Here is a 25,624-nt window from a genome sequence, read left to right as displayed (position 1 = left end):
TCGCTGGGCGCGCGGTGTCGGTGAACTTTTCTGTACATTTTTTCGTTTCGCTCTCGCCGACCTCGTTCCGGCTGCGCCGCCTAACGAGATTCGACCGACCACCACTGCAAAGTCCTCGGTCGTTACATACGCAACCGCACTTTTATGTACGTGCACACGTGCGACGGCGGCGTAATCTGATTAACCGGACACGTCGGCCAGTGGCCGTCCACCGACGTGCTGCGTGTTACGGTGTAATTTCGAAATGCGCGACCTCGGCCGGTGTGTTTCCAGAGCTCTAAACTCAATTATTATCGACTCGATGTCTCTCGTCCGTTCTGTTATTTTTACGGTGAGACGGCGACTTGTAGACGCCGCCGCCGTGTGCGGTAAAACGAAAGCGCCAGGGGAAAAAAGGAGAGGTACTGACGGAGTGCAGCTGCCGACGACACGGGAGAGGAGCACGTGAAGTGAAAATATATCACCACGGAATTCCAAAGTTCCGCCGTACGTTTAATCATATTACACAACAATGCCACGAGAAAACCCGAGCTTTGTAATTACGAAGTTAGCTGTTGACTAAGTAAATTAGCTGTAATGAAATTTGATTTGGGTGAATTTAATGTCACACTATTCGGTGCGTCGTTAATAGAATAATAATAATTATTTAGAAGGATGGCCGACACGAGAAAGTTTAGTTTAAACGCGTTCCATACGTCTATGACGTTTATTTATTTATGCGTTTTTTGTGTTGAAATTTCTCTGCAATTAGACCGTTACGACGAACGTTGCACGTTCGCAGTGGTTTTTTTTCTCTGGCGACCGGTCCGGAAATAACACCTTATGATGCGCACTGCTCGCGTAATAGTTACTTCACAAACAGGTAAAAAACGTACCTAAACCGTAGTACTATAATTTCCGATTCGTGAAAAAAAAAAAAAATGCCATAGAAATGACCCGTCCTGAAGTGCATTGCAGCTTCGCATGAATTATTACACGAGCACGAGCGTGTTGTATACGCACCGCGTACGTTGATAAGTAACGCGGGTCTCGATTGAATGATAATATTTATGTGCGAAAATGGTGTTCGATGACGAGGAAAATCGGAGAGATTTGTACAGCGAGAGGTTCCGTATCGGATTTGTGAGTATTATTATAATCACTGTTATTTCACGGTGTGTATTAATACAGCAAATGTGTATTTTATAGACATCGTGTGATACCGTGCCCAGAAATATGGTACTGCGTAATTTGCCGCTGTATAAAAAACGTTTTGGTCGGATTTCTAGATCGCTTCGAATCAATTGAACGGGCGTCGCTGATTTGTCTGTCAAACGGCCTTTCGAGTATTGTTCATTACAGAGAATTGTTGTTTTATAACTGTTCAAATACGACGTTGTTTTAAACGCATAAATAGCGAGAGAAAAATATTCATAGTACTTTGGAGTTTACTTGGTATTGTTTAATAGAAAATATTTATTCACTATCGGGTTTCTTCTTTTATGACAGTGTACGTTTATACCATAATAACGTTAAACTTTTGCCATAATTGTTATTATACTCTTATAACGCGATTAACGACTTTTTGTTTCTATGTTTATGAACTTACATGTATATTACAATCATAAACATGAATATTTTTTCATGTTTCGCCTCTATTATACGGGTTTTAATGTTTTCTCATGCCGTTTCAACAACATAATTTCTGAAAACATCTTTTCTCTTTCTTTCTTTCCTAGCGAAAATAACTTTCTTGTTTGCACGCTTCTTTCCCGTATAATAGCTCAACTATTTTCTCAACGTTGAATTTCCCATTAGTTTTTGTGTTCAATATAAAATACACGTCAACTATTGTTGCGCATATTAAAAATAAAAATCATGAATGATGTACAACTGGTACAATACACATATATTTTACATCGATCGTGATGACACGAATGTACCCAAATTGCATAACCGGAGTGCCGTCTAATACGCCGTACGTTGCGCTTATTATGATTTATACTTCCATTTCACTGCGTCAACCCCATTCCCCCCCCACCACTGCTACACGACCCCGTGACAAATAGGAAAAATTGTTCAGTACATGTTTTCGATAGATGCCAAATAAATCGCAAGTCTCAGATTGACAACTTAACACTGTGGGTGTTGGTGAAATATTACTGCATTTAATATTTTTTGGCAATGCGAAAATAGTGTATAGTACGTTTGAAAATATTTACCATAACGTATCCAAAACATATAGTGTTGTAACATTTAAAAGATTTGCTATTTCAACAGTAACACTAAAAATAATGCAATTAATGAAGAATAGTTATTTTTTACATTTAATTTATGCGTATAACTGAATATATTTTACGCTTAAAAACTTAGTTCTTAAAAGGCTGATAATTAACACTGTGAAATAATAAAATATTAATTAAATAAACAAATTTAATTATTTTATTTTCGTATTAAAATTGTTTGAAAAAATTGATTTTTTTTTTGTCGATATATATAAGATGTTTTGTAAATAAGGAAACTGGTATCTATTTTCCCATTGTTTGTAATAACTGACCTCTTTCCTTAATTATTGAACACCTTGTATGTATATCTTAAAATTTAGTTTATAAAATATTTTTATAGAGTTTTACGGAACGGATTTTTTTTTACACGTATTTCAATGTTTTCTTACATTTTACTTGATATAAACTGACGTGCTTGAAAGTATTAATTAGTAATTATAAAAAACGTGTGTATTTTGAATAACGAAATAACTTTAGAGTAAATTATTGTCATTATATTAAATTATTTACGTTTATAAAGCCTGGGTATATAATTTATTGGTGTACTAATTTATTATTATTAATAGAAGGTCGTTTTTTGTTTGCATTTTTTCAAAACGTCACAAGATGTATTTACTTGATTCAAATAACTTATTAAATATTAACTACTTTCAAGAAATTTAAAAGAATGTGCTATATACTTGACTTTATTTCTACATTGTACTTTAGTCAGTGTTACAGCTAAATAACAGACTAATGTATGGTATTAAAGGGTTTCTTAGACATGTATAATTTGTTGTGTACAGTAAATGTTGACCAGGTGTTCAAAAACTAAATAATTCTGTGATTATTTTTCAAAAGCTAATATGCCGTTTTTAGCAACTTTTAAGGGAAACAAAATCAAATTAAAATTTTAACGGTATCCAATGGGAATGGATATTTTTGTAATGTAAAACACAAACCTTCCCGATAAAATCACATGAAATCCTTCTCTATCTAAAATACAACAGAATATCAAAATCCACTTTTGTGACTATGAGTTTTTGGATACGATTCACAGCAAATTTTGAAATTTTGGTTGTATAATATGACCAAAATTAATATCATCGCAGTACTTCACATGGTACTGTGTTACCAGGTTATTTTCCATCGGTGATAACTAAACTTCAAAAGTTAATTAATTTTTTTTCATTTGTAGTGTTTTAAAAACTTTATGTTTTTCATTTTGCAATATTATCTAATAAACAAGGAAAGTGATTATTATTTCACTTCTATTTTAAATTTTCGTATTTTTAAATTAAGTTAACTTTTATAATAATTATTGTTTATGTCAATTTTTCAATATAATTCAGTTTATTTTAATTAATAATTTACTTTGTATAGAAATAATTAAAAAAAAACACCTTTGATGTAAATTTTTATTGTTACAGGTTTTTTTTTTAGTGCATAATAAATATAAACTTCAAAGACCCAAAAACAATTGTTGTTTTCATTCTATCGAAAAAAACAATGTTTTGTGATTGTGAAATACTTTGTGACTATTTGTAATTTTTATGCACTATGATTAAAAGAATCGTTTTCTAACAATGTAACTGATATTCAAAGTTTACGGCTGCTAAGAAGTCCATTACAATTAAACCGTTAATTTGACAAATGGTAACTAATTACGTAAACACAAAAGTCCACAGATTTTATTTTGATCGAGTGTTGTGTCAACTAAAATTTATTCCATTTCAATCGACATGATGTATTGTTGTATCCGTTAAGTTTAGTAACATTTACTTGAAGTCCTTTGTAAACCCATGTGGTTATATAGATGAACATTTTCATATATTTTAGTAATATCTAATATCCCTTTTTAGATTTTGCTCAATTATTTGCATGTTCAAAGTGAAATGTAGCAATAAAAAAAATATGCTTACAAGTGTTTGCGTTCCCTGTTTGTCGAGTTTATCTGTTGTTGACGTAAAATTGTTAGTTGTTAAGCGCAAGACTTGTGTATTTTATAATCAGTGCATAATTTTTGTTTCCACTTGCATCATTAAAGGTAAGATGGCTTTGGGTTTCAAAGCGATTCGTTCGAGTAACTCGAGATGAAGCTTAACGGGCAGTTGCAAATTACATCAGACCACACTGCGTTTTGTCGTATTGTCGTTTGAAACTCTAAACAGTTTAATTATACGCATTTCTGTTATTACTTTTCTCGTTCAACTCACGTTTCGCCTTTAAAAGTAACTAAAGTACGGGCAAAAGTAAAAAGCGTAAAGCAACAATGGCGTAGTTGTTATTTTTTCAAGTCATCCTTTTACAATGACAGTTTTTGATCATTTACTTTTATTTAAAAAATAACACCCTTCATCCGGTCGTCGAGCTGTACCTGATGTCCCGACGTACAAATAGAAGAATACGATTGTTTGGCAGAGAAATATAGTAAAGAAAAAAAGGTTGACACAAAAAAAAATATATATATAAACAAAATAAAACGCCTTCTCTCGTGACAAGACGTCAAAGTGCTTTTGTCGTTATAATTATAATTTTCTTTCTTTCTCGCCGAGGGTTCGGTTTCAACTTTATTCCCCTCGGTATACTAACGATATTATCCAAAAGGACGGTTGTCAACGATGTTTTAAACGACTATTGGGATTGCCTTGTGAAAGTCATTATCGTACAGTGTTTTTATTACACTTAGACCTTGAGCACGCACTAGATACTTAAAATCTGTTTTATCGGTCCACGACACTATGACGGGGATTGAATTTAACGAATATACCAACGAAACTTACTTTTAGAGTTACTTTTCACACAATAACGTAGTTTCCACGTTTTCTATGATCTCCGCGGCATCAAAATATTTTAAACAACAAAGCCTGTTGACGGCAACAAAATTGAATGACGTCTTTGTATTTCCATTGGAAGTACTCGTGTTTGTCTTTTTAATTCGTCAGTTCGAGGGGTTCTGATCGGATTCACATTTAATGACCGAGTACATTTTGTTATTTAGTAATTACAGATTTTAATTAACGGCTCGAAACCCGCCATTTAAAACGAAAAGAGTCGGTAAGCTTACATTCGTGCTCGACCGACACCCTAATGCCTGTGCATTTTCACGAACAAGTGTTGTGGACCCATAGCTTATGATTATTTAAAACGTCGTCACTGGATAACAACGGACGTGCGGGGGCGAAATCGCTGGTTTTTAATTACCAAACAGACTATAATAATTCTATATATTGCAATGGTTTTTGTCGTCTGCGATAAACGATACAATTGGCGTATTGAAGTTTTACACATAAGCAGCACCGCACAAAAAAGTTTTGTATTTGCTAGGTAATTAAAAACATTTCCCAGAAAAGGTTGTAGAGTTGTTTGAAATTCCTCGGGGACTAAACTTTTATTATTATTTTACTATAATGTTAAACAAAAGGAAAAATATCTTACAAGGAATTTCACGAACGAAATCTTTTCATTAATAACTCTTTTGTTCGCTTTAAAAGCCACTAGAAAGTGAATGTCGGCGGCAATAGTGGAACAGCTGAAAAGTATAGTTTGATAATGTGAAATATCCTCGTGTGTTATCATAGTTTACAATGAGACCATAAACTTTCGCCCTTTATGTTCAGGTGCTGAAATATTTAACGTACAATGTACAAACGTAATGGCGCATTAATACGCTTACTAGGAAACCTCATCTGACTAACGGCGCGACCTTTATTTTAAAGTTATTTAAAGTACAAAATTATAACTTTGACATATATTTTAAAAAAGCATTTATACCCAATAGTTATTTTTTAACTCGGTCTTTTGTTTTACAATAATAATAATAATATACTCTTCAATACTGTGTTTTCGTGTACACAAACAGCATTTTATTTTTGCCGGTTAAAAAAATAATAATTCAGTGTAAAGCGAACCTAACTTGAAACAATAAAATTCAGAAATGTAGCGTTAACAGCGAGTATTAAATCACAGAATTATTATGTCAAAGGATATCATTGTTAAAAAATAAAAATATCAATGTATTATGTACCGCAAACATAAAGGTAACTGTTTTTTTAAATGTAATTAATACATTACTGTTGGCGTGTTGAAATCAAATCTTCCATTTAGCTTGTAATATGTACACGATACACCTGTAGTATCGACTGTGGAATGTTACTGTCGTGTATGTTAATCGCGTGCGGACGCCACGTTCAGCATAAATTAGATGTATATCTTTTAATGCGAGTTCAAAAAAAAAAAAAATCGAGGAAACATAAATTGCAAGTAAAAAGTTGTTATTTTTGTGTGTCAGAAGAATATCAAAGTTATTCCCAATAAACGACAAAGTTTTATTTTCCTGGATGTTTTAACATGGAAAATAAATACTAAAATAATCGCCGTGAACAGATAATAGTGCGACCTCACAACGGCTCCGACGCAAAAATGGGAAAAATGAAGAATGGGGTGAATACTTTTGACGAACGCATTTAGTATGCGCATATTTTTCCGACGGATAAACCGTAATGAGTCGATCCTCCAAAGTTTAAAAATGTGTAATCGGACTGTTCAATATTCCGGCAGAGTTTTCGGCGAATTTTCCCGGTAAAAATATTAACCCCCCCGCGCTAAACGTGTGCGTTATTTGGACATTTTTTATTATTCACTCGTGAGTCGTTCTCCCGCAAATTTAATAGTTTATTATTCCGAGCAGACGCGAGTTGGAGTATGTTTTTTTCAAAACATTATATGTTATACGTTTTTTAATTTTTAATCGCCAACGCCACGTTACCACTACCATGGTAATTGTTCGGTTCTGTCGACACCAAAGAACTCAACATGATTTGTTTTCGTGGTGGAAATTCGGTTGCCAAGTGCGATCTACCCAACAGGTTTTACCTTAAGGGTAATGCGCAGTGGTCACAAGACGATTCTTCAAAGTGCCTTCTTCTCCGCCGACGTCTGTACCGTCGCAGTTCTTTTGTTTTCACGTAGTTGGCCGTCATTAATGACAGGTCAAATAAGTACTAGTCTACCGAGGAGCCATCTGATATGAGTGTATAACTTTTAGCGATTTAATAGTATTTTGTTGTGAATATTACGGTTGATTTATTCGGCGCGCATTTAAGTTGTTCTCAACTCTAGTGAACGCCGAAAATTGTTAATATTGCGTGGGCTAAAGGCGGAAAAGGATTTACTGAATAACATTCCACAAAATAAACCGAAGATCAATTGTGTATTTATTTCACCTATTTCTACAGAAACGCGCCAGCAAAATACGGATATTAAATTCGGCCGTCCCAATAATCACGTCACTCAGTAATTATGTTGAAAAATCGAGTTTATTTTCCTTTTAGTATCTTACTGGCATTGAAAATATTCTGTACCCACTAACGCTGCAGTGGAATATCAAACACATCAAAGGATGTAAAAATTTATTTGCCCGTCTCGAGTACTTGGACCGTAAAATATTTTTTCGCTAACCTAATCATAAATAACGCAGGCTGCAATATTCTCTGTTTGTTTGTACAGCGTTTTCAATCGATAGACATTTAGGAAATGCTCACAAATCGCCCAGTAACATACTTGATAATGCAGTTTTTAATATATTCCCCGGGGAATGTTCATACATTAAAACAACAAATATAAAATAAAAAAAACTATAATACACGCGTTGACATATTAAACAGTTTTATTTTCAACGTTACACCTTTTATTCTCCGGTCGTTTCTTATTTCTTTTTCCATTCAAAAGAAAACTTTACTCGTCTCCAGTCGTATTTTATGGCTGCGAAAAAACTTTTTCGTGAATTATTTTTGTTTTATACCCATCCCGAAAGTCAGTAAGTATACACACAGTGTTTTTAAAACGCCTAGTAAAATGTTTCACAAAAACAACCGAACCCCAACATTATAACGCGAACACGTCACTGCGCCAAAAGTGCATAAATATTATTTTCGCGTTCCTAATTTTTACTATCCGGCGTAGAGCTCGTCTTAAGTCGGAGGGTCCAAATAAAAGATAATTTTTCTCTCGGTTGCTTTTTTTTTTAATTGTGGTTAAACAACTCTTGCACACTTTCTAGTCCGGCATGTTTGCTTAGATGGCCCCAATGATACTCGACGAATCCTTACGTTAAGTTGTCGTCAAATACTCGAGTGTACTTACCACCGGGTACACTAATTACAAAACGGCAACGCTTGTTTCGCTCGCTATTTACACTTTACAATTTCAACGTGTACTCAACTTTGGAAACCAATTATAGAACATAAACCCTCTACATACTTTCTTATGTGTTAATTTATTTTTCAAAGTCTGTCGCGACTGTTTTTCAGCTTTGTGTTGCCTAGAAGTTTTTACGTGATAGTTGCACAATAAAATAATTTAACAAAACACATTTGCTCGCGGTATAAAATCATTTTTACGTTTATTTCAAGTGAAAAATGGTTTATTGCGAAATTCGTCTTCTTAAATATTATTCTGAATTGTAAATTAGACTCAAGTAGCTCAAAATAAATATAAGAAGATTATGTTTAAATAGAGTTAGGCGTCCAAAGTAAATAGAAATGCATTTAAATGACGTTAAATAATTGTCGCGTAGCGAAAGTGAATTATAAATTGTTAAGTCATAATCGGATAGATATTTTAATTAATTCACACTCGACGGCAATAAATAATAACCGTCTACTTATATTTTGTTCAAAGGCTATTTAAATATTTTAAATTTAGATTCTATGTACAAAAACGTATCGTCTTTGCAGTTAATAGACACAAAGTTTTAAAGTTTCTGAAAATGTTTAATTTGTCTTGCAAACTATTTGGCGTGTGTTTTGCCGGTAAAAAATGTGTTTTGCTCGTTAGTAATCGAATCAAACGTTACAGAAACATGTTTCGCGCACAACACGGGCCATTTCACGTGTGATTTATTCTACGGTTTATCTCGTTTAGTGGTCATAAATGATACGAAATGCTCGCACGGTTTTCGTCCTATCATTAAAAATTCTATTTCGACGGTAAAGTAAAACAAAACAACAAAAAAACGTAATGATTGTGCGACAAAATAATGAATTGTGTTTATCCGTAAGGTGGTGGTGGCGGACACGCCAAAACCACATTTGAAACATCCAGTCCGGGTGGGGGGGGGCACGTCACTACGATTTACCGGCGGCCGTGTGCGAAAAACAGCGTGGCGTCACCGGAAATGCGTTCAATTGTCCAATGATACGGCGGCGCGTACCGCTCATAAAATGCACAAACGCCATATAACATTACACGATTGCCTCTTGCGGCGGTTAACCGTTTCCGTCGTCAAGGGTCGCCGTCCGGGAATCGAATGACAGTAGGCCGGTTTATGCGAAATTTGAGTTGTGACGACGGGCCGCGCAGTAAACGGAGGCGGAACATGGCGAGAGCAACGGCAGTCGTTTTGACAAAATTAACCGTATGTTGTCGCATGTAAAATACATTTTCCCACCGCCGTTTACCACCGTTTGGTCATAAATACGTCGGGGGTACGACGCGTTCCCTAGAGAAATTATGGGAAAAAGTTCAAGAGCGTACCACCACCTACACGTGGACGCGCAGAATCCGCGTGCAGTGTAGATAATTCATGGAAACGCATTTTGCGGTTCGGCTAAACGAACTACTGTGCACCGTACACTGACATTATGAAACGCGTTCTGTACACTGCCGTTCCTATAAAGAATTAACTGCTGCCAGAAAGACATAATAAACAATATTTATAACGAGTAAGCTCCATAGAGTTGCCTGTCAGCCTTGAAAACGAGTGGCATATTATTTAGAAACAGGTACAGTGATAATGTCGGATGTGAAACTGTTTAGTTGTTTTCAAGTAGTTACGCCTAATGAAAAACATTAATAATATTGATGAGTGAAATCGGTCCGATAAAGTTAGAGAATAATTAATATACTCTCATTTTTTTTTTTTTAACTGAGCAATTATACGAAACTTTTTTAGTTGATTACTTTTTACTTAATTCATTTTTCAAGTAAGTCACGATAAAACTCATTTGGAAATTCCAGCGATCGATAAAATGTCAAACTGGAAACAAAAGAATTTCGCAAAACGGATCAGCGACTAACGATTTTGTAGTTTATTATTAGAAAACGTTGCGTTTTGATGTTTTATGCTATTTAGTGTACACGGTTGTATTTAAAGTTTAGCTGGCTAAATAATAACGAATATTGATTAAAATTACGTTTTCCGAAGATTTTAGTAACAAAACTCAGTAAAGAGGGGTCGCGGCAAAGTTGGGGCAAGTATAGATGATATCTACACTTGATATCTGACAACTATAAAACGACTTTCACAAAAAACGCTTTGATAAAAATCTGTAAATAGTTTTTCATTTTTAGATTTATAAGTATAACGCGTAGATAAACATACACGATAGATATGAAATTGATATTCAATATTTTACATTGTAATTTTAACGAACAAATAAAATAAAAAATGATTTAATTAAGAAAATCACTGATCAATAACAACATTTTGAATAGTACTTTAGAATGATAAAAATACCACAACACACCTCAGCACTATTGTATATTTAAATATTCATAAATTTCAAAATAACGGATCAAAATCATTCACAGACTAGTGATTTTCCTCTCCTAAAATTTGGTAAAGTGTCGGATTTTCAAAAAATATGTATATACCCTTAATGAAAGAAAAATACGCAAGGTTTTTATAAAATAAAATTGTTTTAACCCATTCCTTTATAAAATAAATAATTATAACAATTTAATGTTAAAAATATAAAATCTATAATTTAAAAAGGAAAATAACATGTTTTTTTTTTTACTACACTAGCCATTTGAACATAGAAGATAAGTCGTCAGGGCAACTTTTTTTTACTTTATAATATATAACATATGTTTTAATTTAACAAAATTTCATCATTTATGAACACTTTCAAAAGTTAGCTTATTATGCAGAACTTGATACAATTTGTGATGTTTTGACGAATTGGCGAACAAAATTGGTCCAGTGAGATCTGAGAAAAGTAGCAAAAGACACAAAAGTAAAATTAATACCCTCTCAGCTTCGTATTAATGTTGAAAAAAGTTAATATAACATAAAATGCACCTACGTGTTTAAATAACGACATTGGAACTAAATAATTCTGTAGTGTTGATTTTAAGTGACCGGCGTTTATATGAAATATTCAATTTCATTTTGTATTATGTGTTTGCAGTTGATAATGGTCACCGAAACACATATTCCCGATTTTTCAGTAAGTTTTGTGAATTTTGAGTTAAATATTTTTATAGTTTTAAATAATATTATCTACGAGTAATCAATTATTATTATGTTTTATTTCGTATTTAAAATGATTGAGTTAGATATTGTGAAGAGCGCAAGAAAATTTTTTTTTTTAAACATAGACAATTTCTCATGGTAATACCTTTTACAAAGAACCGTTGATAATTTTTAGAGACACTATTTCCATTTGGATTTATATTGAATTTTTGTATTTCAATTAAAGAATATTTAAAAAGAGATTTAGAAAAAAGTTCAACTCGAACATTTGAAAATATTACAATGCTGAATGATTTTAATCAGAGAATCGTTTAATTATGTATATCGATAAAGTTTTGTCACACTCGACGAGAGTTTATTTATTTATTCTTTAACCGATATAATCACCCAACTTTTGAAATTAAACGCTGAAAATGGAAGTTATGCGTGTTATTTAAGTTTTTAGAGAAAGAATTTCTCAACTTTTATTATATGATTATGTAAAATAAAACGATTTTTGTAAGTTAATTCAGTTCGGTGTTCGGAAAAAAGGAGATAAGTGTAAAATTGTAATTTTGGGAAAATGAAATTGAAACATTTGGTTTTCATTTAAGTTATATTTAATCACATTTTTTTCATGTAAATAAGTATTAATGTTTTAAATACTTATATTCTATGACTTATCTCATTATATCTAAACGTCAAGAATATTTTTATTTTATAATCGTAAATTCGCATTTTTCTATATATTATCCTTATTGCCCTGGACACCACAGAATCGTTAAATAATAAATAACAGTTATTAATTGAAAAGTGATTTTATTTTAATTGAATTTAAATTTAGCGTACTGTTGTCAAAAATAATTCCTCAATTAATGATTTGATAGTTACTCGAAATTTAATTTTCGTTGTTTTTATAACATAAAAAATCAATATATTGGAATTGGAAATGTTTTTTGTATTGTAAATACGAGATATTAAGTGAAAACGTTAGCCCCATGACTATTTTGGATATTTATTAAATTTTTCGATACATCATAAATTATTTAAATGATCCGGTTTGATGAAAATCCAATGCAGTATAGTTTTTATGGAGTTTAATTTGAATAGCTAAGTTGACGACAATATAGTTTGAGTGAAAAGATAATGCAAAACAAAACCGATTGTATAATAATTGAAATCGTTTTTTTCAACTGGATGAAGTTTTACGAAAAGAGAAATTTAATTGCGTTTTCTATCAGATATTAAACAGATCATTTAATTTTGATCATCACAAACCGGAAAGATAATAGCCGTGATCGTTTATTTTAGTAGCATATCGTGCCACAAACTTAATTAACAGATTTCCCACCATAATTTGTTACTACTGCGTTCCTTATATATTTGCATATTATATCTTTGTTGCGAATTGTTTTTGAAACCGGAAATGATAAAACGTCGAAGAAAACGGAACGCCTCTGACAAGGGCGGTGACGTAGACAGCAAGTCCCATAGCGACTGCGGACTATTAACGCCTAATTAAGATATCCAAAACATATTAATTAGACGGCCATTACGTCAGAACTCTTAATAATATTCACACTTCCGACATTTCCCATAGATAGCTCCGAACGTGCACAGGTCGTTAAGTAAATTAATAACACACTATCAGATGTTAAAATGCGTTGTAAATTATAAATCTTAATTATAACGGTATACCGAATGGTTCAAATCTAACTGACAACTCGTATAACTTTTGATGCAATTTTTTTTATATAGAATTATTGCATCATTAAATTACGTTAAAAACACATTAATATTTTTTTTATGATAAAACACATGCTTTTAACAATGTCTGAGAATGCCAAAATTTCATTAAAATAAATATTACATTGAATTGATAATTAAAATGTAAAAATTATAAAATAAGGTTCAAAAACCGTTTGATTTTTATACAAAACTGTATTCGTGGATAGTATTTTAAAAGTTTAACATTTTTATTTTGAAGGTAATGTCGAAAGTATCACTTACTATACAGTTTTATATATTATTTCAACCGAGTCCCTTTCTATTTGATCAAAGAAAATTCAAATTTAACCGACAAAAACGGTCAAACTAATAAATAAAACATTATTTGCGGATTTCTTTCGGAACTCTTTTCATATAAGTGTTCAAAATTATTATCCAACCGCATGTATTATGTAAATAATTTAGAGTTATTCTCACAAAACTTTTGACTTGCCACCTTTATACGACACCTATTTCTTTTTTTTTCTCCTAGTAAAAATGTTGTCACGAACAGCTATGTATGCGGATTGCACTCATTCAATGGATATTTTTCAAGCCTAGTCGCCTCGGAATGATCAGTCAGCGCTAGCACATTACTGCACGAAGGTATCGCATGAAGAGATATAGCAACAATAAAGTACTCGGAAACATGTGGTTTTAGATACCTGCGGCAGTATAAACCATCATCTAGAAAAAAAAATATTTTTTTCCTCGTACAACAAAATTTCGTCTACCAATACCGTTGTTTACGACGACGACAACGACATAAATAAAATCATACGAGAGAAAAGGGGTCGCAGTTGCTGATGCTGTTGTATTTTTGTACATTTTTTTTTTTTTTATTTGAAAAATCTCTGCGGCCACCGTTAAGTAGACTACGCTATTAACCGTCGTACTCGTACTATATTATTCATGACGACCCAAAATGTCAAGACCATAATTTGTGCAGTACTTGCAATGATTTTTCATTTAAATTTAATACAATTTGCGCCATAAATATCATTTTAGCGTGAAATTAAAATCAATTACTTTTAAAATTATTTATTACTTCTCTATCTGAGTAGTGTGCCATTAATTTAAATTCCAATGCGTTCTCGTTAGATTTCAAAAAAAAAAAAGACCCTTTAAAAGAAAATACTTATTTATTATTAGGAATAATTATAGAGAGACATTGCACGAATACACTGCGGTGAAAAATACGTTAGTCAATAAATAAGAAAATATACGACTTATAAAAAATTTGTTTTTATTAATCGAAGGTTGAAACAAAAAATATATTATAACTATTTTAATTTGAATTTTTTTTAAATAATAAAATATAAATGATCTAAATCTAATATGTAGAAGTGTAAATTATCCAATTATAGATTTCAACAGAAGCACGTGTCGCACTGAATATTACATTTAAGTTACCACATAAAGTATGCAATTACTATAATATTGGGTGTTGTTTTAATTTGTAGATATTTCTAGTAAACCAGAAAATTAAAAATTCAAAACACAGTCCGAACGAGTGCGTGAGAATAATTTATTCTCTAAGAGTTTTGTTAGATTCGTGTACGATCTATTTTATTTTAGCAAGAAAACCTAAGCACTTGTTGCTTATCTATGGCTTAAAATTTATTGAAAAATCAATAATTGATATATGAATTCCAATTGTTTTGTTTTATAATATGAAATATAATTTTTGTTGAGATTATTTGTGATATTTAATTCATTAGTATTATTATTACAATTGAATCCCGTTTACGTTATTGAGTTATAGTCAAGCTAAAAAACTAGATGAAAAATTATATAAACTACTTATGCTTATGTATTAGTGCTTAGAGATAAATGTTTTTATGTTAAAACTTAATAATTTATGTCTTTTTACAGTATTCAATGGAAGTATGAAAATCACTTGAATTTTAAATAATTTTAAAGTAAAACAATATGACTAAGAAAAATTAACCGGCGATTTCAGAAAATAATTGAATAACAGTAAAAACTTTAAGAGAATTTTCTCATTGAAAAAAAAAAGGTTTTTAAATACCTGAACGTTAGCGTCGTTAGAGGTCTGTACGATTTGTGGCTATTAGGATCAGCCATAGGAGTACCCCAGAAATCGTTGGTTACTACTTGTAAAATTGGATTTGTGCCTAAAACGTCTCCATTCATCGTAATGGCGGGTATATCATCATGTACGAAATCACCGTTGAGTCCGTTCCAGTAACTCAATATGACGGCCACAGCCACAGTCAAGTACACGGTCACTGCGACTTCGGGCCACCTATGCTGGCCCCGCCGGCTAGCCGAGTGCTTGCGACATTTATCATGGTGATTGTGATGGTGGTGATAGTGATGATGATTATATTGCGATACCCGTCTCATAGTCGTTGTCTAGTAGCGTCGTCCATCTGCTTGCGGATAGCGTAACAGTTTTTTGATTGGAAACTTTTATAAATGTTTGTTAGAAATATTTATATATATTAAAAAAAAAAAAAATAGTTTATAAGAAATTCGACTAGAACAATAATCGAAGTCGCACGTGTAACGGAAGCGTATTTATTTTCGAGGACGAACGTCGACGGTCGTGACACCGGTCGTTCCATCGCGAAACTGAACTAACGCACTGCCGGCAGCCGACGAAGCTTTGGCGACGACGACAACGCCAACACGAGTTGGCGCGCGCCCTAACCTTAAGGACCGTAGACAGAGGTCGGCCATCGAACGTCTACCGTTACATATCAAACAACGCAATATGTTCTATACTGTTTGAGTGCAATACAACAAGCTGTTGGTTAGTACACCACGTGACGGGTATATAAGTAACGCCCAAGCTTAATTTTAATATTCAAAAATATCATTCGTATAGACATTGATTTTCTGAGCACGTTTGAAGCTTATAAAGCTTATAAAGATTTAAATGTAATTTACTCCCTAAATTACATTATGTCAGCTAGATATCTAAATTATTGGGGAATTTATCTCTAACGATGGCCACCCATCCGGAAACTAACAACAAACAGTATAGCTGAACATCAGCGCTATGACGGCGATTGAAAGATCTATTGCGCCACATCACACCCAAATAAATACAATAACACATCATTTTATTTATAAAAATAAGGTTCCTTATATTGCAGAGAAAATTGTCGAAGGGAAAAATATTGTCATTCTCCCTTCTCTTGCTGATTTTATGATTTAACACACATTATAATAAATCATTTAATTAAAAAATTGACTGGATGATAACTATTGAACTATTGATTTAGAAACAATAACGTTTCAAAATGATGGCTGAAAGTGAGGTAAGTGTCTAATTATTTTTAATATTAATCATTCTGCGTTTTGCTACTACTCTCGCTTAGATATAAAAGTAGTAATATAATCTGAAAGGATGGTTCAAAGTTGTTATCAACCATTGTATTTTTTTAACTAGATTATATTCTAATCTTAAAAAATAGTTCAATTCGTATGATCGATTTGATAAAATATTTAATGATAAATAAAAAAATATATTTAACAAAAAAATTTTAAAAATATATCTAAAAGTATTTTTATTTTGTAAGTAAATGTAAGTGTAATGATAAACGGATCATCTTATAATAAGTTAAGTAACATACTGACTATTGATTATTTAATTTATTTTTGTTTTTTTAAGCTTGACTTGCAATTTTTAAATTGATAACAAACATCTGCTTGTTATTAATTTATTGGTTAAAAAAATTTATGTAGTTTATTTTCTGTTCTAAGAATGGTAATAGTATCCCTATCTTATATTTTCTAGTTTCTCTTATTAAGGAGATACTAATTTTTTCTTTTTGATAACCTCTTTTTTAGCTCTTTACATTATGTAAAATGAAAATGGGGGAAAAAACTAATGGTACTAATATATGATTTAATAGTGTTACGTCATGGGCATAGTATAAGAACTATGTATACTCGTGTATTGATAACGCCTTTATCGAAATACAGTACTGGGAGTATGATGAATATACTGTTGCATGAAGAAAGTAAATACAAGGTATATTATATCTCTTACAGCATCACTACATGTAATAATAAGAGTATGATATATTAAATTAGCCAATAATAAACAAAACGTATAATGAATAAATATTTTTAATTAAAAAGCAATTTTTTAATTATTGTCGATTTCATTTGAAATTAAATTTGTGCCCATGTTATCTCTTTGTATCTCAAACACACTCATATCAGAGTATTAACTGTATATATTCATAAAGATATATGAATAAGGATATATACCTTACACAGTATTGGCTTCTATGTACTGAGCAAGTGTAAAGAGTATTGCCTCTTCAGTATATATTTAGCGTATGTTCTTATACTAATAAAACATTAACGAGAAGTTTTGAAACAACTAGCAACATTTACATTGGTAATTGAAAACTACATACACTATGAGTCGAAGTTTAAGAAGTTTTGCGAGTAGTTTAACTTTATAGACTCACGAAAGTACACACAATACTTAATATATTTAAAAAATGTAATATTATTGCGAGATCGACATTTTCAATTTTGTATAAAAATAAGTAAAATTTTATACAATTTTATAATTAATTTATGTTCTTTGAGTTTGTGTATTTGTAAAGGCTGTTTTGGATTTATTTTTCATTTCTTGCCTTTAGCTGTATCATTAATGGTGTTATCTATATCACGCGAACATAACACAAAATAAAAAATAGAAAACACAAAAAATGTGACGTAAAGTAATATAGTTTTATTATTTTAGAAATTTTTTTTTTTATATATTGGATAGTAAAGTTCACAATGAGTATTTTATCCATGTCCCCAATGAAACATCAAGTGTCAACCACAAAACAAATAAATAGTGTCTTCTTTATACAGTTTATTGAATTTCTTATCAAAACGAAAATATTTTACACATTACGACTAATGTGATGTATGAAATAACTAAAATTGATTACTTAAATTACAGTAATGATTTTTATTACGTACGGTACACGCTTCTTTAAAAATATTTCATATTCAATAGTGCAATACATTTTTTCTACAAAATTAAAATAACGGAAAAGTAATTTCAATTATGTAGGATGAAAAAAATTACCTGAACATATATTTAAAATGTCCTTTATCGAGTGTACCCTAAGCTTTATATGGATATATTTGCACATTTCAACGAATGTTGCAGCATAAGAAAACACAATGCAATCGACCAAGTATAATAATGTACAGGCCTCCGTTGTCAATTGATGAATCATACTTGAATTTTGCGTTTTGTGATTTAAAACTCGTTAGTGTTAGCGTTATTGGAAGATAATTAATCATAGTCTAGAACAACAGTCATTATGACACAGTAATCTATTTATTCTCATTGGGGCAATAATGTTGAACAGAGAGGATTATCGTCATTCGTCTTCTTCCACAGTATCTTACTAACAACACCTGTTCCTGTTTGTTTATCCTCCTTAAATTAGCCGTGAATAAATAAGACCTGCTAGTAAATAAGAATGAACGGGCGGCGAGAACGCGGAAGAGGTTATGACGATAGCGCTTGTGGCGGAAGCGATCGCACAGGCGTAGGTTATAACTGAAGTTCAGCACCGATATAACATCCATGTTATTGTTTCCTACCCACCCCCCAGCAGTTCTCTACGCGATCGAGTGTACCTATCGTATAAACACTGTTTGTATACATTATATATAAACGTGTACGTATAGAGTTTTCATATGTATACGAATGCAGTGCGATCATCAAATATTTACGTCCAGCTACTACCACCACGGGGCGAGGGTAAATTAGAGAAAACGGCTGCTGGAATATCGTGAGGTGAAGCAATGGCAAAAGAATATTATTCAGAAAATCAAGCGAAAAACTCGCATTATGATATTCTCTTGTTACAAGGAAACAATAATAAATGCTATTGAACAAAACACATAGTGCAAATACAAGTGTAAATTATTTATACAACGTACTGTAGTACTTTCCTCCTTAACAGTTTAAACATTACTCTCGTAGTTATTTCAAAAAAAAAAAAAAAACGAACAAAAACAAACACGAAAAACCGTTAATAGTTAATTCGGCTTGGTTTATTATTCGAAAAACAATTTTACACTCAATAATTGACGTATTATTCGCGAGGTATTCAATATACAAGAATTGAATGTGCAATCATTTATAATGCTTCAAGATGTTGTGTAAAGTTAAAAAATCCAAAAGTACATCAATATAACACTAATTGCTATAATTACTGGCGTTTCGGACGAATCAATAATTTATCGCGATGTGATGTAAAAAAAAAAAAATTCTAATATTAATTACTGAACTAGTCGTCTCAGAATGTGTTCATTATTCAACTGTTCCAATTAAATAATAATTTTTTTCCTCCAAAATACGCGGCAGTTTATAACGTTTTCCGAGTTTTAATTAACGCTTAACCATATTTATTTATTCCGTTACCTTAGTGTTGTTCGTTTAATCACTGGTTTTAAATTACATTAACCCTTTTTAAGCTGCCCATAACAAAGGACTTGAAGTTCAGCTTGTATTTTTTTTTGTAATTAAAACAGATGAATGAAATGAGTTTCAACATTCAACTATACGACGTTTCAAAGTGCCGAGCAATTATTTTTCAACTTGTTATTCACACGATGGCACAGTTAATAACAATTTCATTGTGAAATGCAAAAAATATATTTTCGACCAATGTGATCGTAAAAAAATTAATTATAAATTAAACGTACGTTAGTATTCCATTGATAATAAAGAACACAGCCTAAAATTTGAAATATATCAGTAATTTATGAAATTATTTATACAATGGTAATTTTTGCCAATGCTTTGAATCTACGCAGTATAAATAAATTTGATGCAACCCATGAACCTCTATAATTTATTATTCATGCTCAGTACATGCTTTTGAGCTTAAAAATGTTGTTTAATAAATTATTTTTAAATTGTTCAAACAATTACGTGGACAACTTTTTTTTTGTGATTAGTTGTCATGACGTTTGAAAAGTAGGGACATATTTAATTTAACGGCGGCAATTGTATTTCACAAAAAATATAGGTACAAACACGAAATCAATTACTGCTACACTCATTAAGCACCACACTGCTCATTCAGTCGCTAATTCATTCCTTCATTCTCAAATAGCCAATTGAAAGCACAATCGGTAATTGATGTGCTCGGCCTTCACCTTTTCTTTAGGCAATAACAAATTACTCTGGTATTTTAAAATCAACACAAAAGCTGGAATTAAATATATATTTTTTTTACTTTTTGCTTGGTCAAGACAATAGAAGAAAAAGAACGCTTCTGTTCAAACAACACTGCTGATCTCATTTTCCTCATGAATCTACTTTGTTTTCACGTTGACGTTAAAAATTTTCCACACCAAATGATTTGTTGAACGTTGACGCGGTTTTTTTTTGTAATATTTCTGCACAGGAAATGTCTAGTCGCTGTTAGCGTTATTGTTTTATGTCTGGTCGAATACTTTACAAATATATATGTGAAAAATGACGTTTTATTCTATACAATTTGTCGTCAAGCTTTACCTCCTTTCAATTCACATAACTTAGAACAAACCTTTTTCCAGAATATTAAATTGTATTCAATTATAAGATGTAATTTGTTTAGTCATATTAAATCTATATTTTATTTTCAAATATTTACCCTCATATCTCTCAAAATGTATTAAACTGTAAGCTAATAGAAAATCACTCTAATCAAATAAAATGCGAATTAACACTCGTGTCATGAAAATGACAAATGACACGAGTTTGAGTTTACATCATTCCTAATTAGACTAGAATTATAAATTCAAAGAAGAAATATGGCCGAGTAAAGAAAAAATAATATTTCTTACTAAAATTATTTCATTTGTTGTCTCAAGCAATTATAAAATATGTAAAATGGTTTTTTACTTATCGAAAATTTCATAGCAGATCTTGTTTTCTAATTGTATTCGAAATAAATTCATTGTCAAGCGACTGAAAAATATTTTATGTATTAACAATCATCAGAACTAAGTAAAAAAAAAAAAATAATAATAATAATAATAAAGTTGAAATATATTACACAAAGAAAAAATCATGGACAAAGGAAAATAATGCATACTTAATGTGAATGATACAATATAAATTGAAAATTAATTATGAACTTTCCACAATGCTAAATTAATATGCGAAGAGGATCGAATTAATACTTGGTAAATAACTTGCTTTTGGATAACTAAATGGTACATATTTTTTTTAATAATTATTTTCCCATTTCACTAGCCATCGGTCAACATTTTGTATTTACGTCTTTTTTACTTAACATTATGGTGAACCCCTCCCATTTGTTGTTCTAACTCAGCTTAGCCATCGATTATACACTTCACATGACGTTTAGTATCATCCATTATCACGAACAACATTATTCCACTCCTGTTTGACATAAAAGCGCACACGGTGTTATCGTTTTATTTGTGGTCACTATACAATATTCATAGATAACCTCACTAGAACAGTCTGTGATCGACAAGCCATTAAAATACAAAATCAACCCTCATTTGAGCTGTCACGACATATACACTATTTTATTGTGCAATAAAAGTAGAAGTATAGATTTTCCTAACAATATTTCAAATTTATATGCATATAATAATAACGATCTATTTGAATATCTTATAAAATATTTAATGTACAGTTTAATCAAACAATACAAATGAATAATACAATCAGAAGACGGCACTCTATATAGGCAATTTTCCTACTTGTACGTACTAAATGTTTTCTTCCATAAAAATCTACGAACATACAATATAATTCGGAATGACAATTATCCATGTAAAGTAATAAAATCTACCTCATATTTTTTGATTTATGTACACCTTTAACTACATTGTTAATTATTTACAGTTAGTAAATACATTAAGTACCAAAATACTGCTACTATTTTTAATATATGTTTGTCCTAAATATGCCAGTAAAATTAATAACTTAAATGGTTATAAGATTGATAATAGTTTTTTTTTTGTTAACTGTTCTAATTAAAATTAAATAAATTTGAAGTGATCGATTATTACCGAAAAGTTTTCGAGCTGACCTTTTAACATCTTTTATTTCAATTGTAACACTAACAACTTTTTAAAGTTGCTTGAATTTAAAATAGTATTTCTCAAAACGTAATTGCTTTTAATACATTCAATTTTTCATGAAAATTTAAAGTTAATCACATGATAATTGAAAAAAAATCAATTTCCGTTTAATAATAAAATTATATAAAACAAGTAGTCTTGTCCATTAAAAATTCAATAACTTATTATGGGAATTATTTATCTATAGTTTTTTAAATTTATGTTATAGTTATTAAATATTATAGAATATAGTTATAAATATTTTATGATGTAGTTTCTGTCGAATTTAAGAAAAAAAAATTACGGTGTGAACATTGTTTTTGAAGGTTCTTTCTACGTATCGCGCCAGTAAAGCTGTAAGACTCCTTCAGGTTCAACATAATGTTTATTTATTCTCGTTAATCTTATGGCTATGGGCAATATACTGTGTCTATATCGTACAGATATCAAATTTACAACCATCAAAGGGTATGTATCAGAATTCGTTTGGTAGAACATACTTATATCAATAAAAATTTCATTTTCGTATTTTCAACTAAAATTTATAACTTGTCTATAATGTTTCGGTTTTTGTCAAATTAGTATGAAGTTTTTAACTGTCAAAAAAATTGAAGTATTTTCTTAAATCTACAGAACTGTGTCTGGGATAAAAACTCATAATATTTAATCAAATATATTTAGCACTATTTATCATATGTTAATAAGTGTTGATTTTTAATATTGATATGAAGACATTTATGATTTAGACTTTCATAAGAAAATTCTTTTGCTATTTTAGTTCGAGTCTTGCTTTTAAAACTTGCTACACGTACATTTGATGTCAAATTAATAAAGAAGTTAAAAAATAGTTGGACAATATATAATTTATTTCAATTTCTGGGAAAATAATATTAAGTCTGTCATTTAATGTACCAAATTTTACTTGTGGTTAAACTTGAAGCAGTTTAAAATCTATTACTTATTTAGTCGTATCAATCTACTCCATACGAAAAATGTTTATAAATATTTTTAAGAAAATCAAATATTTATATATTAACTGAAAATTATAATGAAAATGTTTTAAGATTTTTCATTTCCTTTTTTGAATTATATTTATACGAACTAATTTTTTAGTATGGTATTAGATAGTTATTTTATATTCAAATTTTAGTCGTTATTAGAATCTATAAGAATAACAATTAGCTTCGTGAAACTAATAAAACTACCGAGAGGTCACTAAGGTGTTTTAAACAATTATTTTTGCATGTGTAATATACTTCCTTATAAGAACCTTAGTATTTTATATTACGTATATAGAATATTATGAGTTATAATTTAGTATATTATACAAAGGGAACAATGTTAAGAAATTATCAAATGGTTCCTTAGAGAATATTACAGTTATGTTGATGTATGCGAATATTACTTTTATCAATGTAGTAATAATCAGTATAAATTCGACAACGTCCACAGTAATCTGTCTTTCTAGATCTGCTCGATGTTTTTTTAATATATTACCTTTGTAGTGGTTTAATTATTGTTATACTTTTTACTATTTGTGTAAAATTTTTGAACTGATTATTATTTTAATAAATGCTATTAAAAAAAAAAAAGTTATTTAATAAATTGTTAATATTATAAATAATAACTAAAAGTATAGTTTTTATTATATTTACTAAATCACAAGGTTATACAGTCCATTATGTTTTTTAAGTAACACGCGAGTCATTACGTGACATTAACAAATATGTCTTGAAGAAACATTATGTATAATTAGTACCATTTACGTAAAAAGTTACACTTATTATAAACTACGCGTTTTGATTTAGACAATAAAGTTGAGCGAAATTTTACTTTACCGCATTGTAAGTTTTTTTTTTATAATGGCTTCATGTAAAAACCATAATCAAATTTTACTATTGTTGTTTGTAATAAATATTAGACGGTTTGTACGTAATCTATAAACTCCAATGTTTATTCAATATTTGTGTACTTGTACCAGAATTTAATACATCATCTTTTTGACCTTCGAGGGGGCTTACACGTGTACGTGATGTGCATAAAAACTTTAATAATTTGTTTATTTTTTGGCCTTATTTCAATTTTCAGAGTCCCGCAATGACCTTTTTTTCAGACTTGAAAAACTATAATATTTGTTGTTCCGAGTAAGTTGAAACCTTATTTGGCCAACCGATAAACCTCAAACGTATAAGCATCGTTGATTTCGGCTGGAGTTTATATTACTTTTTACCCAGAAAATATTCCCAGATAAAATTATGTAATTCGATTCTCGATTTCAATCCAACTTGTAACTTGAATACGCCCTGGACGTACAACATTTAAAATTTTATTCTTATAGTCCATAACAAATGTGTACATTAATAAACATGACGCATAATACAAAAATAAAACGAAAACAACATTTCAAATCTTAGGTTACACGTAAGTTATATTCGTCTACTTAAAAATGCTCATGTTAAAAACATTATTTAATAAAAATATTAATAATTTTTCTTATATAACACCCTAGGGTTTAATATGGATGTTACATAATGATGCCACATAGAGCAGTTTTAATACTCTTTTAGTACTTCGTCTTTAAAATACACACAGAACAATGTAATCATTACAATATCAATTTTATGTATAAATTTACTCGAATTTTTCTCTCAACTTTTCTTCTAAATATTTGGAGATGACTATCTTTTAGTTTTATAAATACTTAAGAATTAATTTCAAATAAGTATTAATTTTCAGGGATAAATTTAATTTTAACGATCAAATTGCAAAAAAAAAAACTAAACAACAATGTAAAGCTCGTATCAGTTTAATAAGTTTTTTTAATCTCTGATCCAAATCAACACTTTTCTTTGCCCTAATAAATTTACTCTGTCAACATTGCTTCCGATAATTAGAAAACTTACTCGAGAATCACTTACTGAAAGTTCTAGGTGATTTATTGGTGCCGGGTCAAAAAGCGAGTAAAAATAGCCAAACAATCTAAAAAGGTCAATAAACAAAAATGAAATTAAAATGAAATTAGACTATGAAAAAAAATTGAATTAAAAACTTAACTTTTCCGTCAAGAGTGAACTGTGTAACAAATTCATTTAAATTAACATTATACAACGGAAACTTTTTTTTCTATGAAATTCACTAAAGATAATGTAATTTTAATCAAAGTTTACATAATTATTTATTTAAGAGATTCGATGTTAAATTATTTTTTATTCTTCAATAAATTTTAAGATTATCATAAATCTAATTCCATTTTCCTATTGTGATAATTGAATAATACTCTATACAT

General features: G+C 30.5%; 1 protein-coding gene across 6 annotated transcripts in view; it reads right to left on the bottom strand.

Moving 5' to 3' along the window:
* The window catches only part of LOC126907618 (protein O-mannosyl-transferase TMTC1-like), a 323,473-nt gene extending 307,578 nt beyond the window's left edge, over positions 1 to 15,895 (bottom strand). For 3 of the 6 annotated variants that reach the window (XM_050689026.1, XM_050689028.1, XM_050689027.1), the window contains exon 1: positions 15,281 to 15,895. In XM_050689026.1, the coding sequence (XP_050544983.1) occupies positions 15,281 to 15,618 (338 nt within the window). In that variant the 5' untranslated portion in view covers positions 15,619 to 15,895. The remainder of the gene's footprint in view (positions 1 to 15,280) is intronic. The other 3 variants (XM_050689024.1, XM_050689025.1, XM_050689023.1) reach the window with 2 other exon arrangements.
* Between the last annotated feature and the right edge of the window lie 9,729 nt (positions 15,896 to 25,624).

This window comes from Daktulosphaira vitifoliae, unplaced genomic scaffold (assembly GCF_025091365.1).
Source record: "Daktulosphaira vitifoliae isolate Bord-2020 unplaced genomic scaffold, ASM2509136v1 Scaffold_5, whole genome shotgun sequence".
NCBI classification, from domain to species: domain Eukaryota; kingdom Metazoa; phylum Arthropoda; class Insecta; order Hemiptera; family Phylloxeridae; genus Daktulosphaira; species Daktulosphaira vitifoliae.
Note: the sequence above shows the minus strand (reverse complement) of the source record. Positions and strands in the feature narration are given on the sequence as shown.